At 39.6% G+C, this 16,392-nt stretch overlaps 1 protein-coding gene across 1 annotated transcript in view; it reads left to right on the forward strand.

Annotated features, from left to right (window-relative positions):
• The window catches only part of chsy3 (chondroitin sulfate synthase 3), a 23,748-nt gene that overhangs the window by 5,521 nt on the left and 1,835 nt on the right, over positions 1–16,392 (forward strand). Inside the window, exon 3 of the mRNA XM_016450317.1 lies at positions 3,436–3,438. Within this exon, the coding sequence (XP_016305803.1) occupies positions 3,436–3,438 (3 nt within the window). The remainder of the gene's footprint in view (positions 1–3,435; positions 3,439–16,392) is intronic.

Here is a 16,392-nt window from a genome sequence, read left to right on the forward strand (position 1 = left end):
AATTTAAAAACGCAAGTAAAATTATATTGCACAAAATTTAAAAATGAAAGAAGTTTTCAGAATAGCAAACAATGGTCACGGATCAAAAAATAATGAGTGTAAATCAAAAATGTAATAACGCATTTAAAAAAAAATAAGCACGAATCAAAACTTTAAACACATTTAAAATCATATTGCACAACACTGAAATATTAATGCAAAATTATCCGAATTGCACACAAAATCATGTTTTCTTTGATTATATTTCTCTGTTTTTTGTGCTCTCAGACATTTTCTGTACATATTTTTATTTTTTGTATGCTTATGTTGTTTTTACCTTTGCTCTTTATTCCACGTTCTGCGCTTCTTCTTCCAAATGTTGCGGTTAGAGTTTCATGTAAATCAGAGAGGGCTAAAACATCATCATTGGTCCACTAGTTCTAGATTGACAGCTCCTCCTCAGCCAATCAGTCGAAGAGGGGCGGTGACGTCACTCTAACGCGCCTCATTACTGCCGATGCTCCGTGTTCTGTTCACTTGTACAGGTGAAAATGGACAACTGTCAGCTGGGAAACATCTTTCCATACAGGACACCGTTATATGTGTCTGTCTGTCACTGCTGTACGCCTACAAGACTTATAATCAGTCAGGTAAAGGCGAGCCAAGCACATCAGTCACTTCGCGAGGCTGGTGCATTTAGTGGCTGATCCCTTTTGCGATGTGACCGGAGGCGAATAAATACAGGTGAATATAACCACGACTGGTCGCTAGAACGGCTCATTTAATGTTAACGGATCGCCAGGTAGGCGTACAGCAGTGACAGACAGACACATATAACGGTGTCCTGTATGGAAAGATGTTTCCCAGCTGACAGTTGTCCATTTTCACCTGTACAAGTGAACAGAACACTGAGCATCAGAAGTAATGAGGTGACGTCACCGCCCCTCTTCATCTGATTAGCTGAGGAGGAGCTGTCAATCTAGAACTAGTGGACCAATGATGATGTTTTAGCCCTCACTGATTTACATGAAACTCTAACTGCAACATTTGGAAGAAGAAGCGCAGAACGTGGAATAAAGAGCATACAAAAAAACAGCATAAGCATACAAAAACTAAAAATATGTGCAGAAAATGTCTGAGAGCACAAAAAACAGAGAAATATAACCAAGGAAAACATAATTTTGTGTGCAATTCGGATAATTTTGCATTAATATTACAGTTTTGTGCAATATGATTTTAAATGTGTTTAAAGTTTTGATTCTTACTTATTATTTTTTTTAATGCGTTATTACATTTTTGATTGACGCTTATTATTTTTTGATCCGTGACCATTGTTTGCTATTCTGAAAACTTTGCTTTCATTTTAAAATTTTGTGCAATATAATTGTACTTGCGTTTTAAAATTTTGGTTTTACGCTTGTTATTTTTTTTTATCCGTGACTGCAATACATTTGGCAGGAAAATTATCCCATAGTGATTTGGCCCACTGCCAATTTACCCAATACTAGTTTGACACACCGGGTTGCCAGTTGGTGGAAAACACAGCGTATTGCAGCTGTGGAAGCCAGCAAATCAGCAGGTGTGTCTGAGCAAATGATGTCACTCTGACTGCACAACCATGGCTTTGAAGTAGAGGTCTACACGAAGGACCCGAGACCCGGGACCCGGGACCCGGGACCCGACCCGGGATCCATACGGGTTCGGGGCTATATTTTAAATGGTCAGCCGGGTCCGGGTCCGGGTCGGGTCCCAATCTATTACTTCGGGTCCCGGGTCTGTTTAACATTGTGTGTAATACCCGAGTCGATCGGACTCTGAACACCCGGCCGTTATCAGAGTCAGTCAGCGCTGTGTGTGTGTTGTTTTGTAACTTTCAACTTGTAAAATTAGGATGAGAAAAGTGTGAGTCGGTAATTTGAAATAAGGTGCGGGGAAAACAAACAAACACGAGCGACGTCATCAGAAGCAGGGTGGGCGGAGTTAATGCACACGCACGGTGATAATGGATACCTTCATGAGTGATGTGAGTTATTATTGATTATTTTTTAAAATAATATTATGAATGAACCGTCTTGTTGTTATAGCTAAAATTTTTGCTCAGACTCGGCTCAGAGAGCACAGAGATGATAGCAAATAACTATCACATGACTAGCTAAGAGCAAAGCATTGTGACAGATTTGTAATCTGCATTCGCTTTTTTTTTGTTGTTGTTGTTGTTGTTAAATCATCCTCAAATCTGAAACATAATTTCTTTACACCTATTTACACTTGTGGCATTGTATTTATAGGTGTCATAGGCACGTTTATTATTATTATTTTTAATGATAAAAAGATGTTATTCAAAAATCCATTCCACAATACTTCTGTTTCTGTAACTTCCAAATTTTTTTATTTGTAAAAATTCTGAAAACTCTGTAAATAAAGCTCCAAGTGTCTTTTCAAAAGATGCCACAATTGTGCACATATTCCAAAAGATAAGTAAAAGACTACCATTTGAGCTGAGGTATGAAATTTCATGATTTGAGCTCAAAACAGGGGTGCAATTTACTGTAGGTGGATAATTCTAACTATAGCTAGCAGATAGCTTGGCAAGCCCCTTACTGCCCTAGTAAAAAAGTAATATTTAAAATAAATATTTCATGCTAAGTATAGTTCAAATCTATAAACATATTTATTTACTGACAGATAAAGGGTGGGGGGGAGGGGGCGCTAATGTCTATCAGCCATTGGCGATGGACGATGACATTGTCTATCGACCCAACCTTATTTACTTGGCATATTACTTGTGCACAATGCACTTTTCTTAATATAAAACTAAAATGTGTTTTAATAATGTTACATTTTTATGAGGATTGTATGATCTCTGAATAATATCAGACTTTAAATGGAAAATATTTATAATGCGCAGCTGCTCATCAGGAAATTGTCTCTGTGCTGGTTGCTAGTATATAAAGCAAATCACTGCAAATTGTAAATTATGTTATTTCACAGTTTTATATTTTTGTTTATATCATCACAAAATGTAAACTATATTATTGCAGTTGGCCTCATGCAGGCTCTGAGCCTGAATGGTCCCGTGGACCAAGACAGCACAGGGTTTGCACTTTATACAGATACAGAGAGATCCTACAGATCCTAATCACTTTTCCATTGCGCTGCAACCAGTAAGATTCACGCTTTTGGCCACATGCCTGGAGCCGCTGCTGTCTCTTGCTGTAGGCTGGTACTGATATAAGGCTTGATGATCACAGCAGCATTGGTGCGTCAGGGGTCGCTAGAGCCTGACGGGTCCCTCTGAGTGATTGTTTATCATGCAGCTCAGGTCAGGAACTGACACAGCATTATTATGTCACTGATTCATTGAGTTGCAGTTAAACGTATTCAGCACCTCTGAGACACAAACACTGACACACAGCACAAACTCGCATCATTACTTAAGTACTCTACTGTTACCAGATGGTAATGCATTGGTATATAATGATTAAAATATTCATGTGACATATTTATGCATGAATGCTTTTCATGAAGATTTTGTTTAAAAATAAATAAAAATTAAAGTAATTCTGATGCCACTGTATGATCGATCATAGGCTCTGGCTAAGAGAGTGAGATGTGTTTGTGCCGCATAATGCTTCAATGCAGAATTCCTCCCTGAAGACCTTCACTCCAGAAACCTGATGTTGTGTGGGTTGAACTGTACCCACAAAATGTTTACACTGAGCAAAACAAATACGAATATTTAGAGTAAAAACTGATACATGGGATTGAGTTTCTCACATTTTTGAGAAATCTGTTTATATTTTGGGCAGTGACATCAAGAGAAGTGAAAGGTGTGTTGAACAGAATTTACACTGAGACACCAGTATAGATAAATTACTTAAAACATGTTACTGGTCTTACTGTGCAAGGTTAATCAGTTTGTATTGTAAGCCATGGAATAAAAATTAAAAAAAGGTAAATTTGAGTTTATATTTAAAAATTCTGACTTTATTATCGCAATTCCAAGATTATATCTCACAACTGGTCATTCTCTCTTTTCCCCTTTGGCTTAGAATCATGAGTTTATATCCCACACTTCTGTTTTTTTTCCCCACAGAATTGACAAACATGCTGTTGTTTAGTTAAATTGAGTTATAAAGTCCGAACTAGGAGATATAAACCTGCATTTGTGATATTGCAAGATAAAATAGGTAAATGTTATGTAAAATGTTATAGGTTTAAATAGTATTTCATACTGTAACTGTGTAGGGCTAATGCAATATGTCCCCTATGAACTGCATATGTGAATATTTTGTAGACCTATTGTTTAAATCAAATTTATGCTTTAAAAAGAGAATAATCATAGCAGGTTTCATCCATAGTCTGCCTGTTTAAGCATCAAATGGCGTCTTTTATGACAGTAGCCCATTCTATAAAAATTATTTGCATTCTGATTCTGACATCTAAAGGCACAAAAATACTTTTTTCCCCCTTTTATTCCATGGATTTTACCCATTTCCCTTCACTTGTTACCAGTATTTTTTCTGCCACCACTATGCGCGTGCAGCTACAAGTGGTGTAACTGTGACGTCTACTCCAAATTGTTCTATATCTGCATTTGATAGTGGATTTTGTGAATCCATAACACGCCAGACCTGCAAAACAGATCCCAAAGTGCAGTTGTGTTGTGTTGACAAATTTATATTTTGTAAAATTGTCCCCCAACCCCTTGGCATTCCCCCAACCACTCGCAACCCCTTGGTTCACATAGACTAAATGACATATTTTGGCTTCAAAAAGTGTTTACCTACGTATAATAATGTTGTACTCACAATAATCATGGAGCTTAATTATAAAATGTAAAAATATATAGTTTATGTCTTTTGGAAGTTGCATTTAAAATCCATTTGGCTAAAAAATCTTACAGGCCATTGCCCCCTCCTTTTTATATTGGAACGAGGCCTCAGGGAATATGCTTTAGTATGATGGAAATTGTCATCTGTAAAATGACTGCATATTTCCATTAGATTACGTCAGTAAAATATATTCACATATGATACATCTTTGTTGCTACAGTGTATATATCAGGGTTGTTTAATTAAGGTTACAATAGGTCCAGTCTCTATTTCATATCCCAGTGGAGGTCTGGACAGTACTTTTTTCGAATAATTGTACATTTCCATATGAACAGCAGTAGTACTTTGGGGCCAAAGCAGTGTGGTATCTGAGAATGTTTCTCTTAAATATTTAATCAGTTCAGCCAAAGTGGGTATTTAAATATAAGATCAGAAGTGTCAGACTATTAGCCTATTGTTTTTGACAGATATCTACAGACACTATTGGAAGAGAGCTGAACTGGATGATGACATCACTGTTTATCAATATTGTGATATCGCGATAGCAAAACTGTCTCGATATTATCATGGTCGCATGATGATATGAAGCATCTCGGTTATGTATGTAACCCTCGTTCCCTGAAGGAGGGAACGTAGATGTCACGTCGATGACCGACAAAATTGGGGATCCCTACCAAAGCGCCACAGATGTTGCCCCTTCCAGTTTCCTGTGCGAGCCCCCTTCACCCCTTTTAGGTGTAGGCCGGGGCTCACAACAAGAAGACCAGTCACTGTTGTCGTAGCACTACCCACTCAGTGAGATTGGATAACACTGGGAAAACGTACCCATACCAGTTGGAGCAGGAACGCTGCAGAAGCCCCATACTTCCCGAAGAAGGTTTCGGAAGCACTTACACATATGAACAACCGTTTAGGTGCATATGGAAGATTAGAGGTGATTATAACCCTCTATCATCAATGAACTGACTTTAGCTGGAAAATGTTATTGTCCTCTTGCATTATTGACAAAGTATTTTCCTGTTGACACTGTAAAGCTGCTTTGACACAATCAGTATTGTATAAAGCGCTATATAAATGAAGGTGACTTGACTTGACTTAAAGAGTTTACAGTATTATAGAAACAGTTCAGTTACGTACATCAGCTATAGTCACTTTCAAATTGGGCTTTTGTTTTGTCACCTGATCCACAGTCTCTGTCATTTTCACCACGTTCTAGGTATGTATAGCACATAAGGCTTACTGAAAAAATATGGGGGTTCAGGGTTGTCCCCTTAAGAGAAAATTAAAAAAATGTAATCTGAGAAGACCACACACATATATATATATATATATATATACAGTATATATATATATATATATATATATAACACTGGGAAAACGTACCCGTTCCACTTGGAACAGGAACGTTGCGGAAGCCCCATCCTTCCCGAAGGAGGTTTCAGAACACGTACGCATATAGATAACTGTTTAGGTGCATATGGAAGATTTAGAGGTGGTTATAACCCTCTTAAGGAATGGCAGAGAAGTCTGCCGGGGAAACACTGGCTTTAAGCTATACCGTGGAGAATACACATATGGGATCCACTTAGGTCACTACATATGGCACCCAGCCCTTTACTGGCTCTCATGGATTCATCGAGTGAGGACCTGGGGCCAGATGCTCTGCCACATCTGGCTGCTGAGGGTGATGGAGGAGCTCGACAGGGTCTACAATATGGACACTCTGGAGCAGTTTAGGAAGCCGACACTAAGCCGGGGCCTCTCGGTGCCTCTATCCGTTTGAGGTGAGAACACAGGAGCTATAGAATCTAACAAATGTGTTGGGGGTCGCCCAGCCCCAGCTCTATAAATATCTGTCAGCGAAGCGTCATGTGCCAGTGCCCAGTAGGATGCAACACTCCTAGTAGAGTGAGCTAGCAACCAGCGGGCAGGGCACACCCTGCGCCTGATAATCAAGGGTGATGGCATCCACTATCCAGTGGGCCATCCGCTGCTTGGCTACGGCATTCCTCTTCTGCCAGCCTCCATAACAGACAAAGAGCTGATCTGAGGTTCTGAAGCTTTGTGTCTGGTCCACGTACCAAGGCACGGATGGGACAGAGCAAAGCTAGGGCTGGGTCTGCCTCCTCTGGGGGCCGCGCTTGCAGGTTCACTCCCTGAGACCGAAAATGCGTGCAGGTCCCCTACCCTCTTGATGGAGGCCAATGCAGCCAGTGCTCTAAGCACCAGACTCAGGACCTAAGAGGGTATAGAGGGAGGCAGAGGAGGATTCAACCTTCTTGCCCCCCTAAGGAACCCGATGACCAGGTCATGCTTCCCTACTGACTTCCCTTCCACGGGATTAGCAGCAATCACAGCAACAAAGAGTTTAAGGGTGGAGGGAGACAGCCTTCGCTCCAACTTTTGCTGCAAAAAGGAAAGCACAACTCTGATCGGGCATCTCCGGGGCATTCTCGGTGAGAAGAACACCACTCGACAAATAGGTTCCACTTCAAGATGTAAGCGTGTCTCGTAGACGGTGCTCGCGCCGAAGTAATGGTGTCTGCTACCTCTTGGGGTTGGTCACCTAGAACCTCCGCGTCCCGTCAGGGGACCAGACATGGAGGTTTCCAGAGGTCTGTGCCACAGGTTGCCCTGTCTCTGAGTCAGTAGATCCTTCCCCAGGTTTGGTTGGGCCAATAGGGTGCAACGAGCAAGACCTGCTCCTCGTCCTCCTTGACTTTGCACAGTGTCTGTGCGAGAAGGCTCACTGGAGGAAATGCATATTTGCGCAGGCCCCGCGGCCAGCTGTGTGCCAATGCATCCGTGCCGAGTGTTCCCTCGGTCAGGGAGTAGAAGAACAGGCAGTGAGAGGTTTCTGGAGAGGCAAACAGGTCTACCTGAGCGGCTCAGAAACGTCTCCAAATTAGCTGGACCGTCTGGGGATGGAGTCTCCATTCTCATGGGAGCGCAGCTCGTGACAGCTCGTCGGCCGTACAGTTGAGCAGGCCCGGAATGTGAACAGCACGAAGTGACCTCAGAAACTGTCAACTCCAAAGGAGGAGGTGGCGGGCAAGTTGCGCCATGCGACGGAAGAGCAGGCCACCTGCTCCAGGGGCACTCCTGCCCAAAGAAATGCAAGGTCTGACCATGAGGTGAAGGTTTGGCGGCAGGCCGGTGTAACTTGGACCCGGTGAGTACCATGCTGCCACGCCCACCTCGGGACTCGGCCATGAAACCAGTGCTGAAGCGGTCTCATATGTAGTAGCCCCAGCGGTGTAACTGCCGCTGCAACTGCCATATGCCGCAGGAGGCTCTGAAATTGTTTCAGTGGGACCGCTGTTCTGCCCTTGAATGAATTCAAGCAGTTCAGCACTGACCGTGCACGTTCCTCTGTGAGGCGTGCTGTCTGTTCGACTGAATCCAACTCCATACCAAGAAAAGCTCTTTTCCCAGTTGACCCGAAGACCCAACTGGCTGAGGTGCCGGAGCACCAGGTCCTTGTGCTCGCACAACTGATTCTGAGACTGTGCTAGTATAAGCCATTCGTCGAGATAGCTGAGGATGCGAACACCTTGCTCTCTGAGGGGACCAAGAGCCCCTTCCGCAACTTTCATGAAGATATGGGGGGACAGGGACAGCCTGAAGGGCAGGAACTTGTACTGATATGCACGTCTTTCAAACGCAAAAAGCAGAAATGGTCTGTGGTGCGGAAGGATCGACACATGAAGGTACATGTCCTTCAGGTTGATCGCTGCAAACCAATCAAGGGGACGGATGCACCCGAAGATGCGTTTCTGCATCAACATCTTAAACTGTAACCGGTGATAGGCACACGATCAAGACACACAGGTCCAAGACTGGTCACAACCCACCGCCTTTCTTGGGTACAATGAAGTAGGGGCTGTAAAACCCCGTCTTCATATCGGCTGGAGGGACAAGCTCTATCATGTCCTTCGCCAGTAGTACTGCGAACTTCGCACACAAGACATGAGCATCAGCCCCTGAACTTGGGGGGACGCCAGGCAAACTGAATTGCATAGCCGCAGGTCCGGATGGTCCGCAGGAGCCAGCGAGATGGGCTGGGCAGCGTTAGCCAGGTACCCAGATACCGTACAAGCGGAACCACCGACGTACCCGCAGTGGGGCAGTGAGGTGGAACGCAGGGACCCGGCTCGGGCAGCTCAGGGGCGGACCGAAGAGCCACCTTTATCAAGTCATCACCTTTATTTATATAGTGCTTTTAACAATACAGATTGTGTCAAAGCAACTTTACAGTATTAAATAGGAAAATAGTGTCAATAATGCAAAATGACAATAGTAAACAATCAATTTTCAGTTAAAGGCAGTTCATCATTGTATTCAGTGATGTCATCATCCAGCTCAGTTCAGTTTAAATAGTGTCTGTGCAATCAAGTCGACGATATCGCTGGATATTAAGTGTACCCAACTAAGCAAGCCAGAGGCGACAGTGGCAAGGAACCAAAACTCCATCAGTGGCAGAATGGAGAAAAAACCTTGGGAGAAACCACGCTCAGCCAGTTCTCCTCCGGCCAGACGAAACAGCAATTCAGTTCCAGGCTGCAGCAAAGTCACATTGTGCAGAGGACTCATCTGGTTCCTGTGGTATTGTCCCGGTGACCGTCTAGGAGACAAGGTCTTCACTGGGGATCTGTCTCTTGGGCTCATCTAGTTGTCCTGGTCTCCGCTGACATTCAGGGCTGTAGAGGTCATCTCTGGGTGCTGATCCACCATCTGATCTGGATACAGACTGGATCCGTATGCCATTCTTCTAACAATGTAGAAAGTACATCGGGTGTTATGGGAAATGTTCTTGGTTCCAGTTGCCTTATTTAATGCAGTCATATAAATGCCTTTAATGGATTTGAATATTAGAAATGTATTAGTGTGTTATGTGTAAGCCAGGTTAAAGAGATGGGTCTTTAATCTAAGGGGTGCACATAAGTGGTCTGCAGGTCCGCATGCACAACCAAAAATAAAAATGCGCTCTATAAACAATTTCTGACAGTGCATTTGCGTACCGAAATGGATGACAGCTGTTAATGCACAATTACCATTTTAGATCGACAAACTGTACTGTATAAGATTTCTATTCAAATTGAAAGCATAAATCTAGACTACCCGCTGCCGTTTTCAAAGCACAATGCAAAACTGTGACATTTCATTTGCTGACACTCTTCAATCGGCAGTGCTAAACCTGGAAGCGCATATACTTACTTGCCGGCAACCCACCAAAATAAAAGCCTGCTGATTTTAAGGTTGAAAATGATAAATTCATATTTAAAAAAGAAGTAAATATTAGCATTTTATTTTGAAGTTTACTATTAAACAATTGTATTTGTATTTAATAACTCCCTTTTTATTTTAAAATATAATAGCATTATCACACTTTATTATTTTGTTTATTTTATTAAAAAAACGAAATAAATAAAGTGCAATAATATTATCACTTTTGTTAATTTATTTTTTATAGTTATATTTAATGGGTCACACTTAGGCATGGGCCGGTATGAAATTTTGACGGTATGATAACCTTAAGCAAAAATATCACGGTTTCACAGTATTACAGTATTGTTGTTACAGCTCTAAAATGTGTTAATTTGAAATGTCTGGGTAAAAAAAACAAAAAACTGAACAATATATTTAGAGCAACATACAGAATATTTGGAACAGTAGTATTTGTTTATTTTTTCTTTGATTTGTTTCTGAAATGTGGGCTGTCATGCCTAGTCACACCAACCAAATCTCCAGGTTCTCTTATGAGAACCAGGCTGAAAAACGTATATGCACCCCTGTCGATATGATACCTCTTCATTCACTGCTACGAATTGATGGCGGTCAGATAAGTACGATTTGAACCATGCTAATGCACTTCCACTAATGCCAACAAAGTTTTCTAGTCTATGCAAAAGAATGTTGTGGTCAATAGTGTCGAACGCAGCGCTAAGATCCAGTAGCACTAATATAGCAATACAACCACGATCAGATGATAAGAGCAGGTCATTTGTATCTCTAATGAGAGCAGTCTCAGTACTATGATATGGATATCTTTCAGAACTTCCAGATCGTGACCACCCTCGTGCAGGTCCCTCAGTGCTTTAGCCGTAGTGTGTAAGGCGGAAGCCGCTTCGCCACAGGCCGCATAAGCATCGCCGGAGAGACCAGACGAGTACCTACTGGCCTGGGAGGGGAGGCACGTGACTTCCCTTGTACCGTTTTTTGACTGCTACACTGATTTAACCACTGACTGATACAGCAGTGCTGATCACTTGAGAATAATCACAGATACCTGTCATCATCCAATCACAGCCCCCCTCACGCAGTATACGTCAAGTAAATCAGAAATCGTGAACATAACTGTTCGAGGAAGGCTGCAAAATCCTCTGCCGGCTCGTCGCTCCCGCCCCACAGCAAGTGCCGCTCACGCTAATGCCAATTCCATCCGTGTTTTAACTTCAGTAAATCAGTCTTGGTGAATACAAACTACGTGATTATTTTTCATGAGTCCAACATCCCGCCACGCAAGAGACGTGATCAGTAAGGGAAGTCGTCTTTCACTATTGTAATGTGAGAAAAACTTTTTATATTTAACTAATAGCATAATTCTTAACCTTGGTCCTTATTCTTGAAACACAAAATGACCAATAAAAAGGTGTCAAGCACCAAAGGCAGCCCATATTAAATCTATAAGCTGTCTTTAATAAAAAAATTTTCATGAAATAATTTTCATGCATACTATATACAGTGGTGTGAAAAAGTGTTGGCCCCCTTCCTGATTTCTTATTTTTTGTCACACTTTAATGTTTCAGATCATCAAACAAATTTAAATATTAGTAAAAGATAACACAAGTGAACACAACATGCAGTTTTTAAATGAAGGTTTTTATTATTAAGGGAAAACAAAATCCAAAACTACATGGCCCTGTGTGAAAAAGTGTTTGCCCCCTAAACCTAATAACTGGTTGGGCCACCCTTAGCAGCAACAACTGCAATCAAGCGTTTGCGATAACTTCCAATAGATTACACTGAGGGTGATCTATTGTAATTTGTAACTGTAATTACCACCCCTGTCTAGTTGGTGGCGAGTGCGCTCCAGTGTGGCAGCAGGGTGCAGGATCATCAGCCTCCAGAACAAAAATAAAACTATCACAAGTCTTTTGCTATGCCTTTGATTATACACAGGCGAGTAAGTTACCCACTAGTTGATCTGAGGTGTCTACAGCGATCTATCATTAAAGAGTGCCAAAACGGTATTTATTGCTTGAATTTCCTAATAAAATGGACAGAATTTTAAATCTGAGATTTTGTTTCATATCAAAAGTAACAACGCACAAAGCTTAGCCTATTGCGAATTATTGGATGGGAGGCGCACTATATGTTCGGTTCATTCATCAACTGAAAACAGAATTGCTTGGGATTTACGAATCGATATTGGTTCATAAAAATTAGAATCTATATCGAGAAAAAAATTTTTTTACCCAGCCATAGCATATTTTGTTGTTTTTAGTGGCCTCCGCTGTCACTGCGGTGAACATGAAAAGTGACGCACAGTCTCATCTGTTCTCATCATAAATAAATAAATGCATAAGCCTATATGCTCGTCGATTCGTTTCATTATTAAAAATGAAAATGTCAACAAAAATACAAGCAATTAAATGTGTTATTATAATTAAAATATGAAAATTAAAATGACGGGTAATAATAGATTATGACGGAATTTTTCGACCCTGTCCGTCAACATAATTTATTCACAAGTCTTTTGCTATGCCTTTGATTATACACAGGCGAGTAAGTTACCCACTAGTTGATCTGAGGTGTCTACAGCGATCTATCATTAAAGAGTGCCAAAACGGTATTTATTGCTTGAATTTCCTAATAAAATGGACAGAATTTTAAATCTGAGATTTTGTTTCATATCAAAAGTAACAACGCACAAAGCTTAGCCTATTGCGAATTATTGGATGGGAGGCGCACTATATGTTCGGTTCATTCATCAACTGAAAACAGAATTGCTTGGGATTTACGAATCGATATTGGTTCATAAAAATTAGAATCTATATCGAGAAAAAAATTTTTTTACCCAGCCATAGCATATTTTGTTGTTTTTAGTGGCCTCCGCTGTCACTGCGGTGAACATGAAAAGTGACGCACAGTCTCATCTGTTCTCATCATAAATAAATAAATGCATAAGCCTATATGCTCGTCGATTCGTTTCATTATTAAAAATGAAAATGTCAACAAAAATACAAGCAATTAAATGTGTTATTATAATTAAAATATGAAAATTAAAATGACGGGTAATAATAGATTATGACGGAATTTTTATAATCCTGTCCTTCAAAATTATAATAAATGACTCAAAGTGCTTGTGGTGTGTTCAGGTCTTTTTGACGCGTCGCTTACTTAAACTGTAGAAATGGTAAAACGTTTTTTTTTTTTTTGGTGCAACTGATGTCTTGCGGTCTGGAAGGATCCAATTTGTGGTCTGCTAATTAATGACCCCTGCTAATTGATGTATAAGTAGAATAATACATCACAGAACAAGCAGAAGTCTGCAATGTTCTACCTCTACAAGGGGTAATATATATACTCATAGGGGTAAAACTGTATTCATACTGTAAACAGCTTCGGAGTGCAATGTGAATATGACTCTTCTGGTAAATGTATCATCCTAGAACGTTTGGCTTCCTGCCTCTAGAGAAATGGCTCTGTCAAATTTAATTACTTTCTCTTTTCTCATTCACTCTACGTGTAACGAGAACCAGCCTCAATCACCAGGAATATTAGATGGAGATGTGCTCCATCACATAGTTTGATATCAAAATATTCAAGAAAGTCAATTCTTCTACCAACCCAAGAGGCAGTCAGAGGAAGGGGAAGAGCAGTAAGTGAAGGAGCTGAAGTGATGGTAAATGATAACAGTGGTAAATTATTGCTTCACTACATTGTCAATGACCAGTAATGTTATAAACCTTTAAATAGAGACATTCCCTTATTTCTAACTTACTCTAATTTTTCAGCACAATGAGGAATCTTGTCACAACTGCTAAAAAAGAAAATTAATTTCTTTAAAAAAGAAAATGTGAATACAGAGCGACCTTTTTTTTTTTTTTCCTACACTCTGATCATTGTTTAGTTTTTGAGTCATTGAAAGAGGTCTGAGTTTGGTTCTTCTGGAGATTGACCATTTCTTCTGGCAGCAGAGTGTAGGCAAAACAACAGCAGTTGTTTGTTGTCAGTCTGTTGTCGGACTAAGAAAAATAAACTAGATTGCTCTTCATAAATAACATTTTATTCTATCTAGAGGTGAAAAGTGGTGGTTTTACACTGAACATTCACAATGAATATTCATGCTTGTTGTGAATAGGCCTTGATGGTGGAAAAATAAGGATTGTGTAAATTAGTGGAACTCAGAAGTGCCTGTGAGCTAAAAAAAAAATCAAACATCATTGAAACATGAACATCTGTGAACAGCTCATTATGTGTTTTATCTTTGACCGCACATACTCTCTTTGAAGCTCTGAGGAAGTGCTTCCTGCTCACCTGTGAATAATTCTCAGTGGATCTACTTATGACATGACGTGACATGACATGACATGACATGACATGACATGAAGTATGGTGACCCATAACCATTAGGCCACGACTTCCCTTTGTCTTATGCAGTTGAGTAACACCGTTGAGACGGGCAGCACTCAGTATCTCCAGTGATATTCATTCCAGTGTCCTGAACTGTTCCCAGGAGAACTCATGCTGGAAAAATACCAGAGCTTCTGTCACGGAAATATCACAACTTTCCTTATTTTATGTCTTGCTGCCCAGAGCAAACTGTGTGATGTGAAATCTAATGAAGTTACATCTGCAGGCAAGGTCGAACAAATGGGGTTAAGATGTAGAACTCACCTGGGAAGCTGTGTCTTCATCTGGAATTGACAGGAGCTTTGCCATAAACATTGACCATGATTTCTGCAGTGCATAGGTGTAGCTTGACGTCTTAGTTTGGGGTCAGTGTGACAAGATAGGAAACCACCCCATTTTAAATTTTTTTTTGGTACATATACACATACACAGAGATTGAGTGAGAGACCATTGAGTGATCTCATGATGCAGTAAATAAAACTGCATCATCTTACCCATTGTAGAGTTAAAGTTTTTTTTTCTTTTGACTGCACTTCTCTTCTCTAAGTAGGGTTCAGAAAGTAACAATCCATTTTATTTTTATCTTTTATTCATAAATTGCGTATAAACCTGTCAGACCTGTCATATAAACCTGTCATTATAATTAATACAGCCAATGTGATTTTAATTTGAGGTAATTTGTTCACACTTGAGTGTCTAGTACCTGTTTATCAACATGTGTTTGCTTTAAATCAAACACTGTTATGTTGTGATTCATTTCAGAGCTGGTTGGTTTTGCTCTAGAACCCTTTACTGAAGAATTATTACTGCTGTATAATACCAGCCATATGAGAAGGATTTTCTGTTTTAAGAGAACTTAAAGTGGTGATGATTGAAATGTGTTCTTTACTGGACCTGGTTCCTCATATTTCAGTGGTTTAATAGCAGAAATATGTCTCCACTTGAGGTTCTGGAGTTCCAACAATAAAATAAAATGAACCATTTTCAGCTTGCTTAGGCAAAACACATACAGAAATGTAATATGTGACATGTGTCCCTATTTCGAATGGTGTTGTCATATATGTTGTCTTATAAGGCAATATATTATTATAACATATATACTCAGAATATTTGAAGTTGTAAGTTTATGCCATATTTACATTTACATTTAGTCATTTAGTAGACGCTTTTATCCAAAGCGACTTACAAATGAGGACAATGGAAACAATCAAAATCAACAAAAGAACAATGATATGCAAGTGCTGTGACAAGTCTCAGTTAGCTTAACGCAGTACACATAGCAAGGTTTTATTTTTTTTTTTTTTAATTATAGAATAAATAAAAAGAAAACAGATAGAATAGAAAAAGAATAGAGCAAGCTAGTGTTTGAGGCGTTTTTTGTTTTTGTTAATTGTATAATAAATAAAAAGAAAACAGATAGAATACAAAAAGATTAGAAAAGCTAGTGTTATTATTTTTTTTTTTTTTAGAAAATAAGCAGTTAGTAAATTAATAGATAAAAGTTTTTTTTTAAAGAATAGAATTAGAATAGAGTGCTAGAGTTAGCGGGTCAAATAAAGGGTCACCATATGTGAAGTACCCATAATAAAGTAGTACCCATATTGTATATATATATATATATATATATTAAAAATATTTATATGATGAATTTTTATATAATACTGTAATTTAAGACCCTTTATATGAACATTATATGTGTGATTTATATATGCAAATTGATTTAAATAACAGTCAATATGCTTATATATGATTTTTTTTCTTTTTTATTAGAATGAGACAAGTTTACTAACTGATGATTGTCATCATCAATATATTAAAAGAAACACCTGATCATATTTTCTCTGGGCTTCTGTGTTATAACAAATATGTTTCAGGAACACATGGTTACAACAGGCAGAGGAGAAAAAGGAAAAAAAAAAAAAAAACCCCAAAACAAAAA

Source organism: Sinocyclocheilus anshuiensis, unplaced genomic scaffold, assembly GCF_001515605.1.
Source record: "Sinocyclocheilus anshuiensis isolate Anshui unplaced genomic scaffold, SAMN03320099.WGS_v1.1 scaffold3648, whole genome shotgun sequence".
NCBI classification, from domain to species: Eukaryota; Metazoa; Chordata; class Actinopteri; order Cypriniformes; family Cyprinidae; genus Sinocyclocheilus; species Sinocyclocheilus anshuiensis.